This window comes from Antedon mediterranea, chromosome 11, assembly GCF_964355755.1.
Source record: "Antedon mediterranea chromosome 11, ecAntMedi1.1, whole genome shotgun sequence".
NCBI classification, from domain to species: Eukaryota; Metazoa; Echinodermata; class Crinoidea; order Comatulida; family Antedonidae; genus Antedon; species Antedon mediterranea.
In genome coordinates, this window is record NC_092680.1 from 6,915,443 (window position 1) to 6,940,800 (window position 25,358).

Below are 25,358 nucleotides of genomic sequence, written 5' to 3' on the forward strand. Positions count from 1 at the left end.
GTTACAAGATGTTGCGCTATACTAAAAAAGATCACCACATTGATTTTAAGGAAAACAATTTCTTCTCTAAAGTGAATCCTTAAATATTTATTAACCTTAAGTGTAATTTAAGGGAAGTATCTCATTTAATGTGATTTATAGATTTGGTAACAGACATCTAGACTAAAACCTAATCATACAGTAATGTTTGCTTTATTAAATTGCAATTAACTGCTTTTATAGTGACATTCACTTAATAGTAGGCCTATAGAACGTTTAATATTAAAAGACCTTCAGAATAAGCAACTAGTAGAGTAAAGTAGTAGGTTATTAAAAGTATATTAAATTATAACCTCTTCAGATAATATTATTTCCTTAGGAAATATTGGTTTGTTGCAGGTATGTATAATATTATAACTCTCTTTATTGTCTACTGTACTACTCTGATTATTATTGTCAAAGTACTTTTTTATTGTGTGTAAATACTCTATTGATAATATTTTTTTGGCATTTTTAATTTATACGGAACAGCATGATATATTTATTTACTGTAGAATGATTATATATGGGAAAATCCCCTTATTTTATTGGTTTTCTATTTATGATTTTTATAGGATAACTCAAACAGGATATGATGGCTATATCAAATGAATCAGTCAGATTAAATTAATTTTAATGGTAGTCAGTAGTTCTGTAGCACATGTGATACCTGACCACTCTATGAACTAAACAGGAGAAGATTCGGGGGGTGGGGGGGGGGGAATATATTACTGTATTTTCACGCTGGTTTTAATTATCATGATTGAAACCTTAGGGGCCGTCCAAAAACTAATTTTCCGCGAGTTCCGCGATTTTACCTTCATAGTTCATTGAACCTCGTTTCCGCGGAACGTGCGATACAAAAATATTCATTCGGAATGCTCGCGGAACGCAATTGATGAATATTCATATCAACAATCAAAATGTTGCCGCCCACATATCGCGAGTTCCGCGGGTAGCGGCCTAATAAATAGATGAGATCATAGTACAGAATAGCACGTTTTTTTAGGCCTAGCTAGGTTGGCCGACTACGACTACAGTAGGCTAGTACTCTACTAGGCCTAGTCCTACTTAAACTACTCTGATACTAACGGAGAAAATGATACCAAAACAATTTGTTTGTAGGCATTAACTACAACTATTCATACACAGGGTTTCAACCACGGTAAAATTCAAGCCAATGACATTATGTAGTAGAATATAAATTATAGTTATTTTCAGAGTTTCGATTTTTAAACCTTTTTTTTAATATAAAATTCAAAACACGGACGGACGCCGACCCCTCTCTCTCTGTTAGTTTAGAATTAATTCTGCACATGTATTGTGGACTATACCATTTCTTTGAGGTCGGTAAAAACGTGTTCGTCAATTTAGTGTACGACGTTGTTAAACAAGATTTTTCGATGATCTGTCGGCTGGATTATTGAGGTGGGTGCGATAAAATATAAATATAATATACTTCCAACGACCTTCGGATTGAGGTGCGTGTTTAACTTTGTTACTAAAAGTGGACACCCCTAATTTTAGACGTATAATGGACTGCACCATGCAGGAACGCACATGGTATTTTCTTATCAGAGGGTGCGTGTACGTCAAAAGGAATTTTTTTCCAACGATCCTTCTAGATCTTTCGTGCGTGGAGGATGTATGTAGGCCTACACGACGCCGTGTGAAATTTCTTATCAGAGGGGTGCGTGTGCGTCAAATGGAATTGTTTTCCCAATGAATTGAATTGCATGTGTTCTCGATCGGATCGGCGGTGGGAGGATAGGCTTGGAGTGCGTGTAATGCGTCGTAATCTGATTTATTATTTTCTTTCTGTACTGTACACAGGGGACTATCATTGTTTAACAAGCAAGCATTTCATAATAAATCTAGGCCTACCTTGGTAGTTGTTTTTACCAGGCTAGCGGCGTGGCAATGACAGTGTGGCGACAACGTTAAAAAATGTAAACGCAAGGAGGCCTCTGCAAGCAAGGGAAATTCCCTTGCAAAGAAGTCAGGCGATGTTTGCGTCTTCTTGACATTATTTTCTATCTACTTCAGTGGTTTTTATTGTGGTAAAACTCGGGAAGGGCACTCACATTTCATTTATTATTATCTATATATTTATTAATAACAAAAACAAGATCAGACACACAAATGGATATAATAATTGTAAACAATATTGAAATATAATTTGTTCTTCTGTAAAAATCAATTACCGTAATACCTGGCTGGCAAAGCGTTATTCAAACGAGCACTATATTCTCTAGCATTGGCAATACTGCCGCGAGTTCCGCGATATTGTAAGGCTTTCGCGAGTCTCGCGATATTAATTAATATTCATGAGTTCCGCGAGAAAATCAAGCTTGAATGATTTTGCCTCATTATCGCAAGAGACGTTCACTTTCATGGTTGAGTAAGTAATAGGGTATGTTATCGCGGAACTCGCGGAAAATTAGTTTTTGGACGGCCCCTTATTAATATTTAAATTGTTGCTAAACTGATATAGGCAAGCTTATAATATAATAATAATATCCCGGATTTATATAGCGCCTAATGTTGTGAAACTTCTAAGCGCTGAACATTATTACCCCAGTCATTTTGGATCAAACATGTATGGAAACATACTCCCATAATGCAGCTAATAACAAGCGCAAGGTTGTGTCTTGATCTAACCGGGTTCTCATTTATACACCTGGGTGGAGAGAGGCAAACGTAAGTAAGTATCTTGCCTACGGATACAAGCAATGCGGCGAGAGTTGGATTTGAACTTCGATCTCACGATCAGTAGTCGAACGTCCAACACACTGCACCACATGTATAATGATATACAAATTAATTAATTAAATTTCAGTATATCACCGGGCGGTTTCGAATTAATGTTCATTGCCTAATGTGATAATATTATACAAATATGTATATATTATTGAATAAAGTCTCTCTCTATAATTTATTTGAATCAATAAGCTTAATTAATTAGTGTATTGGTCGATTGATTTTACATCCTTTTCGTGTTTCAACATGCTTCTATTTACTTTCCTTTTATTACCTGTTATATGTCAACCCATTATTGTTTACAAAGTTTTTATGTTGGTTTAGGTTTATATAGAGATAAATAAAATTGATTATAACACACATATGTACATGTATGTGTTTCATTGGTTGACTTTTATGCTGTGCATTATTTTTAACCATTTCAATGACTGAAGTTACTGTTGCATTGTCAGCTTTTTTGAACAAATTTGAAATTGTTGTTTGTAGTCGGTATGCCTGAATATTGTGCAATGCGAAACACACATGTAGAATGCGCCATCTATAAATGATCTTCTGTGGTCACAATATGAGCACTGAATCAGGAAAACGTATGATTAATTGAATAGAAGTTTACCATAGAAAAGTAAGTGTGTTATAAAACAAATTTATGGGTATTTTTTTTCACTGAATAGGGAGAATATTTTCATTTGCTGAAGTGACTGTCCTATAAAATATTGTTCAACTCGTGAATATAGTGTTATAAACATATCTATTAGTCTAAAAATAATCAAAGTGTCATTGAAAAATAGAATAATAGGTTTAATACACTTTATGTGACATTTAGTACATGTAAATACTATTTTTATAACCTATAAAAATCACATTAATAATTAATTTGATAATCAATTATAGATACAGCTTAAGTTATTTACATTGAAGATGCATTTTCAATCTGTTTTTTTTAATCCGTTGAAAAAGTCTAAGTTGGTCCCTGATTAAAAAGGACTTTATCCACTATGACAGAATCCTCATCTTTAATTGCTAAAATTCAGTATTATTTATATTACGGTACATAATATGACCAAATGTCATAAAATCAGTATCTAACGATTTGCATCCTGCTGTGTATATAGATAGTTCAATTATAACCCTGTACATTGTAAAGAAATTATAATGATACAATGTTTCATAACAAGTATGTTTTTTTAACTAACTGTATAAAACCATGGAGAAATAAGTTATTTCTCCATGATAAAACACAATGAACAAATGTGTTAGCAGTATAAAAGTAGAGTAGCTGCCATTTTGGAATTGAGGCAACATTTATGGTGGACACTATTAGCTTATTTCAACCTGTATTGTTGTTTCAGGATGACAAAACCAGCAAGACTAACTGCAATAATGTAAACATTTCCTGAAATGGACCACTCAGTGACATTTCATTTATTAATTTTGCATTTTAAGAAAAACGTTGTCACCTAATAAAGTCACCTTAAATATAGTCACCTTAAATATGTGTTAGGCCATTGATTTTAAAACATAAATTCCTTGTCTGTTTGACAAGGCAAGTATCTAAAAGAGGGGAAAATAATAGGAAATCATTTTTTTATAAAACATTGTAAAATTCTTAAAATTCGATTCTTATAATTTATTTATCGTCCAGTAATAATTTATTCAAATTTAGGGAATATTATGCAAAGATAAAGCCATTTATTTAGGAAATATTTATTTCTTTTTATTTGATATTCCAGTACCTGGTATATCACTCTCATACAATTAACATCATGATAGTAATCACTCTTTTTATTAATGTTTTTCATTTCACTCTACCCTCAGGGAAAATCGTTGATTGCCAATTTCATTAATAGTAATTCTCAATTGTCTGAAGGCTATGTGTGGAAGTGATATTATTTTATTATTTAGTATTAGTAACTGAAAAATGTTATATTTTATCTCATAAATCGACTTTATGGAAATTTTAATTGTTGAAACTGAAAGTTGACAGTTTACAGTATGAACTTCCTTTTTGTTAACACAGAGGGAAGGACTATAAGGAAATGAAAGTGTATTGTATAAAACAATGGATGGTTATTTTTTAAGAAGTAAATTATATAAAGCTCCTAGTACTTGATTTGTTGATTTCATATCATGTACCATGGGTTACTTCTGTTCTATTGCATGATAAAGTTTTATAATCAATGGTTCTATTGTATGGCCAGGTTTTTTTTACTGCAATGTGACAAACTGATAAATAATTGGCGAATGAAAAGCAACTTGTAGAGTATGCTGTGTATTGCTATGCTTAACAGAGCAATATCTATTTGCATGATCTAGCCTTTGAAATTTGATTCAAGAATTTGATTCTAAAAGTTGTGGATTAATTGAACAAAAGTTTACTTTGGAACTGTAATGAAATATTGTAGAATTTATGCAAGTTAAATTATGTATAAGGCAGTTCTCAACCCAAGTGTGGCGTCTCCAATAACGCTATATCCTCTTAACCATATCTGTGACGGATATGCTTAGCAGGTTATAGCATTAATTGTTTGAGAAACTATGAATTTGGAAATGATGTACTAGTACACAAAGCAACAGATTTAGCAGATGGCCAATAAAACCATAAACAGAACTTACACATCAATATCCTAATTAGATACAGCGTGATTTAATAATTATATTCTTGATTTGTCAGTAGTCTATTGGAATATTTAGGCAGGACATACCAGACAACGTGTTTATGTTAAGTATATGTCTGAAAATTGCCAAAATATGCATGACATAAACATTACTATATTGTATAATGATTGAATGCACAATGTAAACAAAACACAATGGATTAAAATTTCTATTGAATGCGTCAAATATGTATCCATTAAAAAAGAAAATATATTTGATTGAATACTTTGATAACCATAGCAAGCCTGCTTATCAAGATTCATTATTTTATTAATTCATCTTTGTCAATTGCATTATTTGCATTTAAAATAGCATACAAATATGATACACATCATGATACAAAGGGTAAAAAGACACCAAAAAACACCTTTTAAAATTTGAATTCATTTTCTGAAGTTGGAGGAACGTCTTGTAGAGAAAATATAAACTACTATATATTAAAAAAGAAAGTATTTCTTTCTACAATAGGTTATATCATTTAAAATCTACACTTCACCTTTTTAATCATACACTAGTTTCTTTTTGGGTCATTCAATTTGTTTACTTATATATTTGGTTTCGGTTCCTTGAGCAAAATTGTATTTACTGTACAGATTTTCTAATTTTGTTGCAGATTTTATTTGTACGTTTTAGGCATTAACAAATTCTGTTTGCCAACTATGCTCTAGTTTTGATTCTCATGATTTAGTTGTTGACATTTATAGTGATGTTGTATTACTGGCAGACCAGAGCAGCAGGAATCTCCCACAATGCCCTCTTTCCCTTTCTCTTACCACATTAATCTGAAATTGTTATACTATATATCTATATATGATGAACTATAGCGTTGTTCCACCATATCAATATTGAACTATATCATGGTCCAATTGCAGAAGATTCCAGGTTCGAATCATGGTTGGTAACTTTTTCATATCATAGATTTTATTCACCCTTTTTAAATTAATTGATTTCCAGTACTGTATATTACTAGGCGGTTGGACTTTTCCATTATTAAATAATATTACTGATTTCTTATTTATACACATTTTTCTATACCTACTACTGTAATTACTATGTTTTAAACCTACTGTATGTTTTTCTTCAACACTTATTGTAGGTGTATTTTACGTGAAAATGACACAATACATGGTTTGCTCTTCTAATTGTTATCATTAGAGGATGTGATGTAGAGATTATTGATCAAATATATTCTGTAGCGAACACATCTTTTGAAAAGTTTTCATCAATTTGTACCTGGAATTACTTTGGGAATTAATTACGGTACTTATGTTTGATTCATTATTTCCTGGTCAGTACTTTAATGATGAAAATGTGAGTTGAATGTATGGTTTGTTAATTGTTCTATACTACTATATCCTATTTGATTTGATTTTTGTATCATGTGTGATTGGAATATTTATTCCATCTTTTATTTCGGAATCTCTGGTCCATGGAAAGTAAAATTACATAAATAAAAATAAATAAGACTGTACTACTACTACTGTACTACTCATCTCAGGATGGCATTCCATGGAGAGCATCTTTGACTTGATAAGACGTTGCCTATAATCATTGAGACTAAAACATTTTCACTTGTATTGAGTCTACACATCATGCCATATATCGATTTTCTTAACAATTCATAAAAAGAAGGAATTCTACATTATCCTGTTCCATTTCAACAGAAGCATTTTTGTGAAAATTGTTGTGCATGACATGAAGGCAAATAAATGTACCTTAGTGTACCTGAAGCTATAGAATGCGCTATCTACAGTCTGGTCTGCTCCGCAGCAAAAATCATAGAACCATCTTTTCGCCTTCAACATTTGAGGTAGAATAGTGAATTGTCAATCTTTTAAACCCATTCAACACATTGTGTAGACCTATACTGTTTTTATCTTATGACACTGTATCTTTGACAAAAATTGGAAGAGGTGTTGAGGCAAATTCTATGATACACTGTCACATGTAACCTGTATTATGTCATGGTTTAGGCTTATGACCTATGATACAGTTGTCACACATGAAAGACATGTTATTTTGTATATAATTTGCCAATGCACAAACTATAGATACAGTAGTCTGATATTAAATTCATGAATTACCTTTCCATCTAATTGATGTAAAAAATGTCTTACTCGGCTGTATATATACAAATGTATATAGATCTATGATTTAAATTATTACTAATGCATGATACCACATTGATTTACAGGTATTGACATTATGTTTTGCATTAATGATAAATTTTGATTGAACGGTTTTTTTTTACACTGTCCATAAATTTGACATTGGCCAAATGAATTAAATTAATCTATCTCTAAAGTAGCAGACTTATGGCTGTGAAATATTCCAATTTTAATGTGTCTATATCAATTATAAACAGAAAATTTTAAAACTTACTAAATATGCAATATTTTATCTACAAATTAGCTTTGTATTTAATATATTATTCCGTCTAAATCCACTTGTATTAAATGCTTTTCATACTTGATCTGTCTATCATTTTTTGACATAATAACGTCTTCTGGCAAATTGGCAAGTAGTATAATGTAATCTACGGTGCTGTGGTTCGCTTATATGCAGCCGCATGCATATGAATTTGACAATCGGCTCCTGCAATAGTCTAGTTAAATCAAAACTAATTTATTTGAACCAAGCAGTAACATATTGGTATGCCGTTTGTAATATTTTTCAAGTTTAAACATTAAGTATATTTACACCAAGAACATTCCTTTCTCATAAAATTAAACAAATTGATCTGCTGTGTTTGAAGAGGAATAATTTTGAAGGATATTTTTATCGCATTTGGTGAATGGAGAGAAATCTGGGTTGTTGTTTTTCCTGATTTCTCTTTGGTTAAGGTATATTATTATTTTTATATCATTTTATAATCATAATTGATTTTAATGTGTGTATTTATACTACTGTTGGAACATATTGATTTAATTTCAATTTTTATCTTAGTTGTTGCATCAGGGAAGAGTTAACTCTTCCCTGGTTGCATTAACATGTTGTCCAGCCTCTGTTGTGTACAGTTAACTTGAAAGTCATTAGATTAGATTAAATTTTAAATTCCTATATTACTGTACATTGAAATTCCTCATCAAACTATTTCCAACTTTAAGCATTGGTGGCGCTATTCATTATTTTCTTATAATCAGAAAACCAGTCATTGAACATATGATTCACCATAAAGAATATTTAATATTATATTTTATTTATTGTTTTAAATTAGAACATGATGAGGGAGTGGTCCCTAAATAAGGAATCGTCATTAAAACTAGGGAATTAATTCTTTATCTGAAATTTTTTTAATCAAACAAAAAATTGGTTGGTAATGTTGTATCATTCATTCATTAATGGAAAATTAATTCTATTTATTGTCATTTGCATATAAAATTTCCATAGAAAAAATTTAAAATTATATTTGTTCTGAGATATACAAAAACAGATAAATAAAAAACAATTACAAAGTGTCACACACTTTCGTACGGTATACTGACAAGCATTCGGTGTCTAAAAAGCAAAATAAATGCTGTTACGAAACCTATTTGTTTGTACGAGAGATGATGGACTGGTGACGTCTGCCGACGTAACACCTCAAATACATTATACATAGGATGATGTATCCAGTACAAATAAAAAAAATGTTCTTTTAATTTAAATATACATTTTATTTTCTGTATAATGTTGTCTGTTATTACAACATTATTGTACTTATACTTTTATTATTTTTTTATTCACTACAATAAATATTGTTTTGAGAAACATTAATATCCACAGCAGCTGTACTTACAATTTCAATTTCTAAATGTTTTTCCAGAAATCATAAGAATGATTATTTTTCCTGTTGTAAACATACAGATTAAACAGTAGGTACTAGTGTTTTTTGGGGGTTTTTTTTAGATGAAAATTATCTCTTATACAAATGTTGTGTTACATTTGCACAATTTCAATCTATCTACAAATGTTATTTTGAATCTTGTTAATTCTTATTTAAATGTGTACTTTTTAAGTAATATTTTTATCATTCTGTGGTATAATAAATGTAGGATGTGAGCCCTCTATCATCATCTATCAAGATAGAATAAGCGATTGTCTGTCTTTCTCTATATAAAACATTCAAGAAGCTCCTTTGACATTTTAAATTTCAATGTCTTTCTATGTCCAGTAAAGCTCTGTTTGTACTATCAAACTTTATGTGACAAAAATGTGAAGTTCCCATATATGGACTCATATCACTACCAATAATAATAATAATAATATTTGGGCATATCACTATATTTAGGCGCATCACACTTGTTTTGTCAAACTAGTTTGATAGTGTAGACATAGCTTATTGATTGTAAAGAACTTGCTGAATCATACCTTAAAGAACACTTATAGTTAGAAACATGTATAAACAATGTTATTTATATTTTATTTATTATTTATTTATTTTGTTTTTATAATAAAATACAATATTTTTTGTTTATTTCTTTATTTATTTATGTTTCAGACTAAAATGATTTATTTTATGCAAACAAAAAAATTGTTTTTGTTAGCCCCTATTTTTTTAAATCTTCTATCTTTTCATGTTATATTCTTTGGATCAGTAATTCTCATATTATGCTTTTCTTATTTCGCCATATATTAAAACTTAATAACGATTACATTGAACTATAAATAAGGCTCTTTATACTAATTGACACCAATGAAAAATCCTTGGCATGTATTTAATACGTTTATTCTTTATAGGAAATTTAACTTGATTCACAAGATTCATCTAATATCCATTATGTTTAATAGGTCAGGTTATACATGGTTAGATTTATTATTTTTGAACAAAAAAGCATATCATTTTAGATCTTTTTAATGTCGTTCATTATGTTCAATTTTCTTATAAAAATAGATATTTTGATAGTGATATTACTTTAGTACTCCACTAAATAATTCCAGATAAAATAAAACACATAAAAATATTGAAAATTTAGCTGATATGTTGTACTACTGTATATAATATGTCCGATATCATGAACAATTGTGTATACAGTGTCACACAGGTAACACCTGTTATCATAGGCTACAGTACTAACCTAGCCCTAACCCTAAATTGACATAACACCGGCGCAACGTGCAATACATTTGTGACCACTTTTTAAATAATTTTTAAGAATATATTTTTCAGCATGGGTTACGTTTGCCTCCTTCCACCCAGGAGTATAAATGGGTACCCGGTTAGATCAAGACACAACTTTGCACTGATTACTAGCTGCATTATGGGAGTATGTTTCCATACGTGTTTGATAATAAAAAAAATGATTGGTAACAGCGCTTAGAGGTTTTACAACATTAGGCACTATATAAATCCAGGATATTATTAATATTATCTAATTTTATATATTAATAATAAATATATATACCAAAAATCATGAAAATGTTTGAATTTTGTAATTGTAAATGTAAATACTGCATAGAAATAGATTAGTCAATCAAAAAGTCTGGACCCTTGATATTATTATGTGTTCTTTCTCAGGGCCGTAGCCACCAGTACGGTTCGTAAGGCTTCAATCTGACCACTTTTTCACAGAGGCCTTTGACAACTCAGTGGCATGAAGAGAGATTGTTCCATTTTCTTGCAAAACTGTGCCACTTCTTGTGGCTACATCACCATTTCTCTTGAAGTTACCATCTCTTTCTCTTCTTTATAGTTAATAACTGAGTTAAGATTATGTATTATGATTCAAGATTGTAAATACCTCAAAATCTATTAATAATAGATATTTTGTAAATAATACTTATATACTGTTGCAGGTTGCTCTTTCCTCCGTTTTATTAAATTTTATTTTTACAGTACTTAAGAATGCTATTATATTTAAGTTAGGATTACTATTTTCTAATCAATAACAGTTTTTATTGATAATTTCTTGAAAGTTTATCTCTGTTTATCTACTCTACTTTTAATAAAGAACCAATCAATTTTATATCTATTTCACATATCAGTTGATGGTTTTTTGTACATCTAAACTATTTGTTGTTTTTATTTTATAAATAGCAATTATTCTAGATTAATTTTTCATTAATTTTTCTTTCAATTCATAAAGTACAGAACGACCTTTTAGTTGTTTTTTTAATCTCACAGTCATGGGTATTTGATTTTAGTATTCAATATGACTGTTGAAAACAAAATAATAAAAACATAATTATGAAGCTACAACGGTTTACAAAACTTGAACTCGCTATCAACAACAGATCTATTCTGTTGGAATAACTCCCAGGGTAAAACTAAAAGAACATTTATTTAAAGATTAATACAAATATTGAATTCTCTACCAAATCACATTTATTTTATTTTCTTGAATTTATTTCAAACTAAAATCTTAGGCGTATATTTCTTTATTTTAAACACAAACACATTTTTCAGAGAGAAATAAAATAGAAAGTAAATAGAAATAGAATATTTTTCATGTAAATTATTGCATAAAGTCTTATTTTTCGTGTGGAATATGTAATAATTATGATTAGTGTGGAATTGTAGGCTTCCCACAATTGAATCTATCCATACAAATAATTGTTCAAATTTGCATACATTTTTTAAACCGTAATATCCGCCATTGTAATGTATTTTTATTTTATAATTGAGATTATAAAGTCATTAGCACTGGGATTTTACAGTGATACGATTATTCACTCTAATTCTAAGTTATTAAGAGATCAGTTTTTTCAACATCATTTATGTGTGTGCCTACCACCACTTAAGTGTGTAGCAATTTAAGTTAGATATAGTAAACAAGAAATAAGTACAGCTAATGGTAATGTGTTGTGAAGTACCATCTGTGTTCTAATAGGATTGTTTTTGTTTTACCGGTTATAGTACAGTGAATTATCATGTAGTGAGTTGAGTGATACATTCAGGTCGAACAGCATACTCATTTTTGTGGATTTAACATGTTAGACATAGTACACAGAAATTTAATTCCTACTCTACAGCATGATGCATTGAACTGAGAATAATACCTTTGTATGTTGGGTGTATACAACTTTAACTTAAAGAAGGTCACACATAGACAGTAATACTGTATCACTGATATTTAGCTGACCGGATCAATCTTAATTCATTGCTAGCCCAACTGAGCATATCATAATTCTTTATGGCTCACTGCATCTTTCCCTACCAGGCAGATTTTTTAAAAACTTCACAATGATGAATATTCATTAGGCAGCAGGGTGTGTAGCTGCTAACACCAACAGTGAAGCTGTGGATGACTTCCTGATTTGTGAGTGGTATACAAGCACAGTTCCGGGATCTTATTATCTACTCAATCTAGGCCATACACACTCGGTTACAATCCTCCAGGAAGTGTGGCTGTGTAGAATAATACCGTGCATTTACACTGTAACGTCTCTTTGGAAGTTTTTAGGGGAGTGAGAGAACTAACTCTGTGATTATAATTTCTGTCTCACTATGGGAGATGTAAATTGCAATGAAGATAACTCATCAGAGTCTGACAGTACCTGTGGTAGGCCTTATCTATTTTGTTTTCTTTTGTTTGAATAATAATAGTAACTGTTTATGTAATAGTTGTCAAGTTATCTATTCTATTATTTAATAATCTTAGCTGTAGATTGTATTGTCAACAGTGAGATATGAATTATTCATTTCATTAGTCAACTCTCTTTAATATTTCTAAATTTATAAGTTTGTTTTTACTAATTTTGAATACATTCAACGAAAAAGCAGACATATTGGGGCTGCAGAGGGGTGTACACTTTAGATAAGATAATTCGTAAACCTGTATTATAAGAAAATATTACACATTCTTTAAGATGATGCAATGGAAGTAAGTAACACAAAGAAGCATTTTTAACAAACAATATGGCAGTCATTGACAGTAGCCACAAAAAAAACCTGTGGTTTACAAAAGCTTTGAAATTAATTTATATATCGTATCAATATTTAACTGATATTTCAAAGTTTATAATTCATCTTGTGTATTCAAACATTTAGGATTTGGCCTTGGATATGAATAGATTCTTAGCATTCATATCTCCCACAGCCCATGTGTGAAAACTGTATGATTTTAAGGGTATGTTTACACCTATGAAGTTATGGTTACGTATCGTAAACATCTTGATTAGCATCATAACAACAAAGCGTTCAGACTCGATAGTAGCGATTAACAAATGTTTCGAGTACAAAAATGGAAGGGAAATCATCTGCTGGGTAGCCATGTGCATGGTGGATGTGTTGTATTCTTTTTCTCCTCTCAGCAATTTGGTTTGTTAGTCCACCGGTCAAACCCTTGGATGCACAATAGTACTTTACGTTTACAATATAACTGACCCTAAATAATAATGTCCATGTTTCTATATTAGCGATAATTAAGCAGAGAATCAGTATTCTGTGTGGGAATTTTGGTTGGCCGAGTGTATCGCTACCATCAATAATGTAGGCCTACTTCAAGTTCAAAATATATTTCAATAACTTGTTAGAGTAAGCTGTAGGTAGTATATACACGTACTTATACAAATATATTTCTTGTAGGTTTTATTTTAAGTTACTTAGTTAAGAATCAGTAGTTCTCTAAGTTTTAAGGACTGGTTTGGACCACTGTTTAATGTTTTGAATTAAAAAAAAAACAATAATAATTGTCCACAAAAATGTTCACTAAAGTAAAAACTTTATCTACACACTTGATCTTAAAAATTGAGCATATATTTAATTGTTTGTCTATAAGTCTATAAATGTTTATATATTTTAAGAATTAATTCATGACAATGTTTTGCACTATTTTTAGACTTTTAATTATAATTATGGCAATTACAATTTTACAGCAGATAGTAGAGTTGTTATGACTACTTGGATTATAATTTAAACTGATGATTTGAAGAACAAAGATCTATAAAACTTGACCTCTGTCAAGGTCATGGTAATGAGGAAGTGCCCTCCATTTCTATGGCAACGACATATTTAGAGGTAATATCATACAGTACATTAAGTCTAACTCAACATCAGGAAAAGTACTCATTTTCACACTAAAGCAATAGAGGTTGCAGTAAACATATTCTTGTAGATGTTTTGTTGGAATATATTTTCCCATACTTCAACCCTGGAATATTTCAAAAATAACCATAAGTTGCTTGACTTCAGACTTCTGTGATTGGTCAGTTTAATACCAGCCAGTGTATTTATGGATGTGCAGCATTTCTTTTTTAATACTGGTATAATTTTTTCCTCCTTGGTCCTGTGTTGTAGTGTCTAAAAACTTTACTTTACTCAACAATTTGCTAGGTTCTCAACTTGATATATTATTTACGTTTCATGCAATGTTGACAAATATTAGATATCTAGCACTGATAACCCTGATCAAGACGCTCGGACTGTTGATTTCATCGTAATTTTCTAATAAATTTAGGCATAGTTTGTATAGTACTTATTTTTGTAGAGTTATCTTGATTTCCATAATTTCAAAGTGGTTGATCTTCTTGTTATATCAATATTCCCACATGCCTTTTTCAACCTGAACTAATTTCAATCACTTTCACACACAGATTTTGATGAACTATGTCGATATGAAAGATACAACCTTGTCATAACTTAAAGATATATTGTCCCTTTGTCAAATTCCAAAAAAATAAAAATAAAAAGATTTCGAAAAAAAGTGGGTCATTTTGAAGTATCATAATAGTTATTAACTTTCACCAAAAATGAGTCGAGAAAAAAATATAATATAACTGAAATACAGACGTTTTTTGGTTCAAAAAATAACTTTGACTTCCAGTCAAAGTTTTCAATCAAAACATATCTCATAACGCAATGTGCTTATTTGGCTACTCTGTATGCATAATCATAAAACTTCCTAGCGATCTGTGAGAAAACACCCTCTCAACAGTGACGAGTGGTAAACAATCCTAATTAGCATCATGCATAATGTATACTCATGGTTTGAAATCTTTGTTTACTTTCGCTCGCGACTATTTTCCAGACGAAATGTAATCAAAATAATTTAGCTGTTAATTACGTAAAATTGTTGTTTTTGGCTCAAATTTTCGACTTAAAGTGAATAACTTTAATATTACTTTGATATGGCCAATTAAAATTTAGTATATTTTGACCTTCATTTTTTTGTGTTTCAAGGGACAATACATCTTTAAATAAATATACTATATAAGATTTAATTGGAAACAAAATACTCTTAAATTAATTTTTGTTGTATTTCATAATAGGTAATTAGGATAATTTCTTAATTCAATTTAGCTTGTTGATTTAACAATGTCAATTTTTTATTCTAAAGAGCAATTATTATTGACATTGTAGTAAAATTAATATATACACACATTAAATTTGCATTTTTGTGTTTGTCTGTAAACATCCTACAAAACTAAATCTGTTTTTCTACACAATAAAACTACCATTAAATCATGAATAATTGCCGATTAGTCCTGGATATCATTGACATCCTGAGTTGAGCTCTATCTACACTATCAAACCAGTTTGACAAAAAGTGTGATGTGGCCAAATATGGTAGTGATATGCTCAAATATGGTAGTGATATCACATCATCGTGTCCATATATGGGCACATCACATTTTCTTGTCACATAAAGTTTGATAGTGTAGATAGAACTTAATAACTCAGGATGAAGCGCTATATTGGGAATATCATATCTTGATTAATAATAAAGATAAAGATATCACTATAATATTTCTATGCATAAGTATAGCAGCATAAATAAATTATGATTTGTTTTGGATCTTTTGCATATAGGAATTAATTTAATTAATCAAATTAATATTTAAATTAATATCCATTTAACTTTAGTGAAGACATCCATCATATAAATGGAAGAATTATTTACAATAAAAAAAACTTGCTTCGTTTTTTAGATTTTAAAGATGAGTATGGTAACATATTCTAGAATTCTTATTTTTAAGACTTCTTCATAATTATATTTGAATGCTTTTTTATCAATTGTAATTAATGGTAATTTGGTTAAAACAAATAATCAGTAGAATAGTAATGTGTAAAGCAATTAGAGTAAGGATATAAATCTAGACAGAACAGTTTACTATTTGTCAGATTAGGTAACAATTTAACCATCAATCGCTGTCATCAATTAAAGTGGATCACATGTTTAAAGTGTACTACTAAATACTAAATCAGTATTTTGATACTGCACACAGTCCCTTATATGTTTCTCAAAGTATATAGCGCTTTAAGAGCTTTTCATAGATTCATATAATAGTTTTTATTTTGTAAAGCTCAGTGGTATCTCCTCCACATGTCAATCTGCCACTGAATAGCATGACTGAGATAGACCAGTACACCTCAGTAACCCTCTCCTAGGCCCTGTTTCTGCTGCCAATCCCAAATATACCGTATAAATATACCGTATAAATATACCGTATATATACCGTATATGAAATTCGTGCACCGTTTCCGCTGCACATACTTCGTGGGTGGGCTGTAAAAAAAGTTGGCTTTCATATACCCAAAATGCATTTTGTGAGACGGAAGTATGGATTGACCTAGAGTCTCGTGTAGTGAGGTTACATGACAAAAACAAAACAATTATGGTTTCTCAAAACGTCTTAGCATTGCTTTCTATTTTAAATCTAATGATCAGAAGTGGCAACGAATTTACATCGCACAAACAATCTAGAAATGTAGAATGGGCATTGACTACATTTATGCAAAGAAGACGACGGCGTTTGCCGATAACTTTGGCGTTATTAAGTCTACCACAAATTCTGCTTTTATTTTGTTTGAGATACTTTTGTAAATCTCGGTATCTCTTCTGTTGCCGCCATGTAGTCTCCCCCCAACCTTCGCTTCTCCCCACAATTGAATTGCAAAAATAGTTATTTCTTCAGTCCACAGTGATATTTTGATCTGTTGCTTGCTTATTATACACGCGTGTGTCAATGCAGCAGAAAAACCCGAACAAATGCGTCACGCTCTGTTAGTTTTTGACCTCGTGTCATGGGCCGGGTCACATATACAGTACGGTATATTTTGAGTGCAGCAGAAACGGGGTACGAAATATACGGTATATTTTGGAATATACCGTATAATATCCACAAACGATGGGGATATTTATGCGGTATATATACCGCATATATATACGGTATATTTTTTATGAGACCCATTTCTGCTGCCAAAAAATATACCGTATATAAAATATACCGTATATATACGGTATATTTTTGGCAGCAGAAACGGGGCCTTAATGCATTGAGAAGATAAAAAAGCCCAGAACTTTGCTGATTTTCTTTATGGCTAAAGCCCCTCCCTACCTTTTACCTGCTTCTTGAATCAAGTCCTTGGTTTTTGTTCAGGTATAGGTAGGTAGACAGACTAACTTCATTAATTCTAACTTAGTTGTTTTTTTAGTACACAGATCATCTTTTGCTTAAATTGTGATAGCAAGAACATTTATAAAAAAAATTATTCGCGGCTATTACTTAAAACCTGTCCTAGCCTGGCGTTATATCTCTAGACCACAACGTTTGCAATTGATAATTCTTGTGTCCGGAAATAAAGTAGAAAGATATTTTTCCAACTGTGCCAAATTCTTAAGAATGTATTTATTCAATTCTTGTTTGAGATTGACCACATCATCATTGATCTGTAGGTTGTAAGTATTCACAAATGTACTGAGTATTTGGTAGACTAGTATGTACTTCATGATTGTATACAAATTACAAGTGTTCTTTCATCATAATTTGATCAAGTAATGCTAGCTTTACAAATGAAAATGATTCTTGTCATCAGTAATTGGAATATGAATTGATATCCATTCACTTTTTTTCCTTTACCACATTTTCAAATTTCTTCTAAGATAATTACAATATTCATATCAATTTTGTTCTGACAGATACAGATAGAAGATATATTCGTAATACAGTTTTTAAATATTTAATGTTAAAATATGAAATTGCCAATATTGACTATATATAGCCTTTACTGAAATAAGCAGACCCATGAAAGAATAAATTGTCTCGTTATACATTTTATTACTTAAAATTATAAGCTGGCAACATACTGTAATATAATAATGTATAATTTAGTGTTTTTGTTTTTTTTCTAGCACTGTAGCAAGGAATACAGTAAATTAAAAGATATCACCCAGGTCACTTTCAAGGTCAACTGTTTTTTTATTCATATTTTTTTGAAAATAAAAAAAAAGAGTAAACATTTCAGTTGAAAGAAACAAAAACCTATCGATGAATGCCTATCATCTAAAATTGTAATTTCTGTAAAAACTCTAGTATCGCATATCTAATGCATCACGCAATTGTTCAATTTCGATAAAATATTGAGGAAAAAATGATAATTTTATTACTATACAAATGATTATGCAAATTGTGCTATAGTATATCAAAGGTTGAAATGGCATAGCTGATCATGTTCTACATTATAGCAAATAGAAATGCATTTACTGACTAATTCAAGAATTAGCATGTCTCAATAATGTTTGTGAAAGTCCTATGAAATAGGTGTCAAAGGTCAAAATGACATGTCAATTGGACCTCGCTCGTTGTATGATAGAATGTGAGTATTGAGCAAACAAGAGAAAAATAGACATTATTTTGTCATAAATATTAATAATAACTGGTAAATATTTTTTTGGTTCTAAAAAAATGTTCACTTTATAATACTAGGATACCTGTAATATAAAATATGACCTCCATCTCGTCAGTGAACCTCCCACAACACGCTAAGTCTAAGGGCCTGTTTCTGCTGCATAAAAATAACTGGTTAAAATCGGTATGAATCAATTAATTTTCTTGGGAGCAGAAACAGGACAAATTTGTGGTAACGGGTTAAAAGGCAGCGCAAATTAACCGGTTAAAAACACAAATTCAATTCGGTGTTAAAACGCCATTTAACCGGTTATCGCTGGGCAACTTTTAGCTGCAACACAAAATATTATTTGATTATTTGCTTCTGACCCCGAGTCAACTACACAACAGTAACGTTTGAAAAAACCGCCAGGAACAATTACATTTTGGGTAATTCTAACGATTTTTGTCAACGACCACCCATTGATTTAACCGGTTATTTCGGAGTACAAATTGATATTTTAAATCCATTTTAAAATAAACGGTTACCGTATTTTCCGAAGTATAGGTCGAGACTTTGTGGGAAAATTTTAATTGTCGACTTATACTCCGACCATGCGATTTTTAAAAAAAAATCAGGCCGAAAAAATATGTTCAAAAGCCGTCAGCTGTCCAGGCCCAGCAAGGTCAGTGGCCTATCATCAATCACTCACAGAAGTTTTCAATTTAATACCTACATTGTACAAAATAATACAACTCCAACAAATACTGGTCAATAAAATATTAATATATCACAATGACTCATTTTGATGTTATTATTACGCTTTTAAGATAATTAAGAATAAATAGTTTTCTTTATGCTTCTTATTCACTCTCGCGAAAACATCGTAACACACACCACAGACGTCGGAATGTCCATGCAGCATGTTTGTTATTGCGCGATATTTTCATCTATACACATGCGCAGTTTGTTTGTTTGTTTGTAATTACAATTACTGCGCATGTCTTCTATTCATAGAATAAATTCTCCTTAGTCGGGCGCGTGTACATTTACAGATAACACGATTTACAACTACTCGCCTGTACAATTAATAAGCCTCCTAACGGAAAACTCGTTTTAATTTATTCGAGTGACGCGAAAAACATCGCTGATGGCAAGTAACGCTACATCGCTGTCATTTATTATAGGCTGGTGAAGACGGCGACGAAGTCGTCGTCATTACGTCCGTCCGATATTGATTAGGCCTACACTTTAATAATATAAACAAACAACCACATTTCATACATTTCTAGCCCTCTTTGAACTTTAAAGTAAGTTGTGTTATTAGCCGATTTTGGGGGTCGACTTATATTCAAGTCATACCAAAATCAACGCTATTCTAGGCCAAAGTTGGGGGTCCGGAAAATACGGTAATTGTTATGCAGCAGAAACAGACCTTAAGATACTTTTTGATCTTACATTTTCCAATTATTCAAGGATGTAGCAAAATTCAAAATTGTACAGTAGTAGATAGAACATTTTGTTTAGTTCAGCACTTTAAGTTAAGTTAGATTACGTTACATTAAACACTTTAGATGCTAGCTTCTCAGCTGTTTTAAAGATGTATTGTCCCACAAAAACATGAAAAATGAAGATTAATTAAATCAGACTTTGAATATGTTATTTTGTAGTTTTAAGAAAGTTAATCACTTCCATAGAATAAAAAAATTAAAAAAAAATGTTTTCACTTACAAAATGACAAAATAAATGGTTAAATTCAACCAAAAACCCATTGGCTGGCAGCCAATTTGACCATTTTTTGCTTAAAATTACAGTTTTTTCTGGTAAATACATTTTTTTTCAAAGGGGATAACTATTATGTTACATTAAAATGGCATATTCAACAAAAATTTTGTTAAGAATTATTTTTTTCAGGGGGACAATACATCTTTAAGAAATGCTTTGGAGAAAGTTGAAAAGGTGAAAGAAAATGTAATATGTGGTCAATTCATTTTTACATCCCAGAAAAATGAATCAGTAAATGGGTCAATTTGTACATTTCTATTTAGCATTTCTTTGTATGTTAATTCACTAGTGTAAGATTAGATCAATGGTTTACAGAAATCTGTCAACAGAGAATCATTTTTAATCTGTTGTCACATTATGAAATTCACTGAAAAGAATATCTGCTTATTGTTCATAATTGATGTTTCCATTTTTATTTGATATTACTGTGAGCTAGAAAATGTAGAGGGTATTAAAAACTATATGGCAATGGTCTTGCCGATCCTAGGTCTGTGTCCTACTTTTAAATGCCCTTGGGCAATACAACTCTTTTTTTTTTTCTGTTTTGTGCCGAGGTTATATATAATATTGTTCACTCTTATAGTTCTGATGATTTTCCATTTGATAAACTGTACTGTGCTTTTCATTTTTTCATGTTCTCAGCAGGTGCTCAACACACATGATATAACATGTGTTACTTTACTGATGATAATGTTATTTCAATTATTTTATATCCGGTGATTAAAGTACAATCTTAATAGCAGTGGTAGGCATACTTTTAACTTAATAACATTATATCACAAATACAGTTTAACCATTTGATAAGGAATGAAACAGATATTGATTGATCTTATGTAAACTATTGCGAATAATAACATGTGAATTGTTCAAGATAAAATAAAAATGGATTAACAATTACATTTCATACGCTAAAAAGTCAACTTGTTGTGCAAGGTCTATAAATGATGAAGCAGCTTTTTGAATGGCTTAGCTTCCTGGCCTATCATTTGTCAATTATTTACATACTATATAGGTGTGTTATAAAACAAATAATGAATGGAGAGACATGGAAAGAATATTTCATTTTAGGAAAAATTGACTGCTTAATTTTTATTTGAAACATTCTCACAATCGAACGCGACATAAACATTCATTATTTATAATTTTGTGTCATTTTATAATGAGAAGTTTTCAACACAAAAAGTCGCTTCTTATTATTTATCAATATCATAAAATCACAATATAGAAACTGATAAATTGTAATTAAATGAATATCACTTTCATTATTTTGAAAATATTGAATGTTTTATGATCCAAAAAAATATCTTTAATCTGTATAAAGGTCAGTGACCAGAATACAATACAGATGGGTTAGGATATCAAATGTTACACTTTAGACATTTTTAATTAAATTACTTTGTTTCGCAAACATCTTTTTCATACAAAATTATTTACATTTGAGCGTCAGTATTTTTAAGTGACAGTGAATCAATATTTGTCACAGAAAATGTAATATTCTGCACGCCGTTTCTTCAGTAGTCATCACAAAATTGACTTAATTACCAAAAATATCGCAATAGATCTTTGTATATTCGTTCAATGTTTACTATCAGAGCTCAAATTCAAGTTTCAATAACGGTACGAAAAGAAATGAGGTAATATGTGGGGATGGCCCCATGAGAGGTGACTGTCCCATTCATAATGGGGGTGACCTACTGTAAAATTCTTTTCTCAGTAATTGTCCCCACTTCGTAGGGAAAGGGCTAATGTTGGTTTATCCAGGTAAGCTGCACTTATAGTCTACCAATACCATTTCTGGTTTGTGTAATTTGCTGAAAAAAGTGTGCTTGCCATACTTGTTGATACTTGGGTTGCTCATTTTTCAAGTTAAAAGAAAATTTCCATCCTGGAGAACTATAGTGGAATTTTAATTTATAAGTTGTGCTGTGTTTATTCATTGGTAAACAGAAGAATTGTTATTGTTTCATTTTTATACTTTGATTGAATCAAAGAGATCAAATAACCATATTTAAAACATGTATTTTTTAATTTATTTTTATTTTTCAATACTTCCCTGTTGCATTATCATTGTACTATTTTTTATTGTTATAAATAAACAAAAATAAACTCTTTAACATTATGGTTTGCCGTCACAAATTCTCCAGATCCTCTTTTTGAGAATTTATGATTTAAAATTGCATTATATTTTTTTTTCAAAACATGTAGGCACTTATGCTACACTAATGTGCATAAGATCTTTCAGTTTAGTGAAATTGGATTGCACGATGAAAAATATGTAATTGCTGGTTATGGAATTGAAATGTATTATTATTCGTGATTAAGTTCCATAATGCTTCACTACAAATACTGTATGTAAACTAGTTGACTACTGTGTACGTTTAAAATCTATAATAGTATACATACACAATAATCCTGGAAATTGATTTGATATCAAGTTAACAGAATAAATAAATGTCTTTGTATCCTTAAGAAATTTATAGGTATCAATTTTAGGATCAATACATTATGAATAACATACAAAATTTCGTATGACTAGTAAAATAACAAACATGCATTATACCTATAATTTCAATAATAAGAGGAAGTACAATAACAATATTATATATTTATCAATATATTTCATCTACATTAAGGCATAAAATACCATATTTTCCTGTTTTTACAATACGCCATATGCATGCATACTGGCACTCACAGAATTTTAAAATACTATAACCTAGAAATACCACTGTCTGTTTAAAATAGTTATCAAAAAAGTACAGTGAAACCCTTATAAGAGGACCATTTTGGACTGTGTATGTATCCACTGAATAGGGGTTGGTCTGTTACAGCGTATATTTCTTCTAATTTGTTTCAGGAAAAAGTGTTATCATTATAGTTGTTTCCAAGTTAATAATAGTTTCCCCTGAATAGGGGTGTCCCTTGAATAGGAGTACCTCATTTATAGGGATTTCCCCTAAATAGGGATGTCCCCTGAATAGGGGTGCCTCCTGAATCAGGTTGTCTAGTAGTTTCCCCTCAATAGGGGTGTCCCTTGAATAGGAGTACCTCCTATAGGGATGTCCCCTAAATAGGGATGTCCCCTAAATAGGGATGTCCCCTGAATCGGAGTGTCTCCTGAATAGAGGTGTCCCTTAAATAGGGATGTCCCAAAGAAGGGATTCTACTAACAGAAAACAGAAATAAGGAAGACAAAAAAAACATTTTACAAATCTTAACAATATTACCATGTGTTCATGTTACTTTAATTTCAACTGCTCATGCATTGATGCATAAACTAATAATGGTTATTAAAGCTTGATGAAATTGACATGAATGGACTGAATACCTGTGTTACAAGATGTATGCTTTGCATTGATATAAATAACTACTTGTTGGAATCAAGAGTTTGTTAAAGAATTTTGAGATCTCCTGACATAAAAATGAATCTCTAATATCAATCAGTACGAATATAAATTAGAATACAGTTTTATTTTTTTATTTAAGATGTTTAAAAGACCGCCAATCAGGCAAATTCTTCTTCAAATGCATGTACATTATAATAATGTTTGATCAAAGAGATCTTGTTTTGATTTTAATTTCTATTTTTACTGAAATGAATATACCAAGTGGCATAATGTAGTTCAGCAATTGCTCGTTATTAACAAAAACAAAACTTGCAAGCTGACAGCCATTTTTTTTTATTTAAGATGTTTAAAAGACCACCAATCAGGCAAGTTCTCTTTCAAGTGCATGAACATCGTAATAATGTTTGATCAAAGTGATCTTGTTATGATTTTAAAATCTATTTTTACTGAAATGAATATACCAAGTGGCATAATGCAGTTCAGCAATTGCTCGTTATTAACAAAAACAAAACTTGCAAGCTCACAGCCATTAGTATCGTTTGCCTAATGGATGCCGAAGCTCTAAATAATTGAAGGAAATTCTAAAACCTGCTAATTATATGATAGTAGGACTATATGATGGGGATTATAATACAGTACAGGTGCTTATGACGTTTATTAATTGAACTAGTTATCGATAGTAAAAGAACAAGTACTACGTAAACAAGTTCAAACCAATAAAAGCAAGTTATAGTCACAAATTAACTACTTAAAGGTACGCTAGTTTTTGTATTTTAAATGAAAATAAAACAAAGCAATATATTTATAAAATGCATTTCATTGGTTAGAAGTACATCCTATATTAATTATACATCCTTATTAAACACTTGGTTACGTTTTTCCCCGAAACCAAACTTTCTGACAGTTTTCACTAAACAGAATTTGAATAAGCTCTAAATTCATATACTTAGAGATTTAATGGATTAATTTTATCTATAAGCATTAGCCTTTCATTCCATCATCAACGCCTAAACAAGTGGGATTAAGGGCTGATTTGTCGCTATCTCCCAGTAGAAATCATATGGTCTTTTAAAAGTACGATAGTAGCTTCAAACAGATTGGCAGGTGGTTTTTTCTGTAGCACATTGAATGAAGAAACTTTTCGTTTTCTATGAATTTTAAATCATGTTCTGGTATCATGCGCATTCTCAAAAGATTTGGTATATTTTTCGTGTCCAGTTAATATATATTTTAAAAAAATACTATTTAAAATCTTCTGACTATCA

General features: G+C 30.6%; 1 protein-coding gene across 2 annotated transcripts in view; it reads left to right on the plus strand.

Moving 5' to 3' along the window:
• The window catches only part of LOC140062485 (tumor necrosis factor alpha-induced protein 8-like protein 1), a 45,186-nt gene that overhangs the window by 9,987 nt on the left and 9,841 nt on the right, over nucleotides 1-25,358 (plus strand). The window contains exon 1 of one of the 2 annotated variants that reach the window (XM_072108722.1): nucleotides 12,138-12,914. The exons of the other annotated variant lie outside the window; for it this stretch is intronic. Coding sequence (XP_071964823.1) covers nucleotides 12,860-12,914 — 55 coding nt within the window. The 5' untranslated portion in view covers nucleotides 12,138-12,859. Of the gene's footprint in view, nucleotides 1-12,137; nucleotides 12,915-25,358 lie in introns of those variants that run through there. 2 annotated transcript variants of the gene reach the window in all.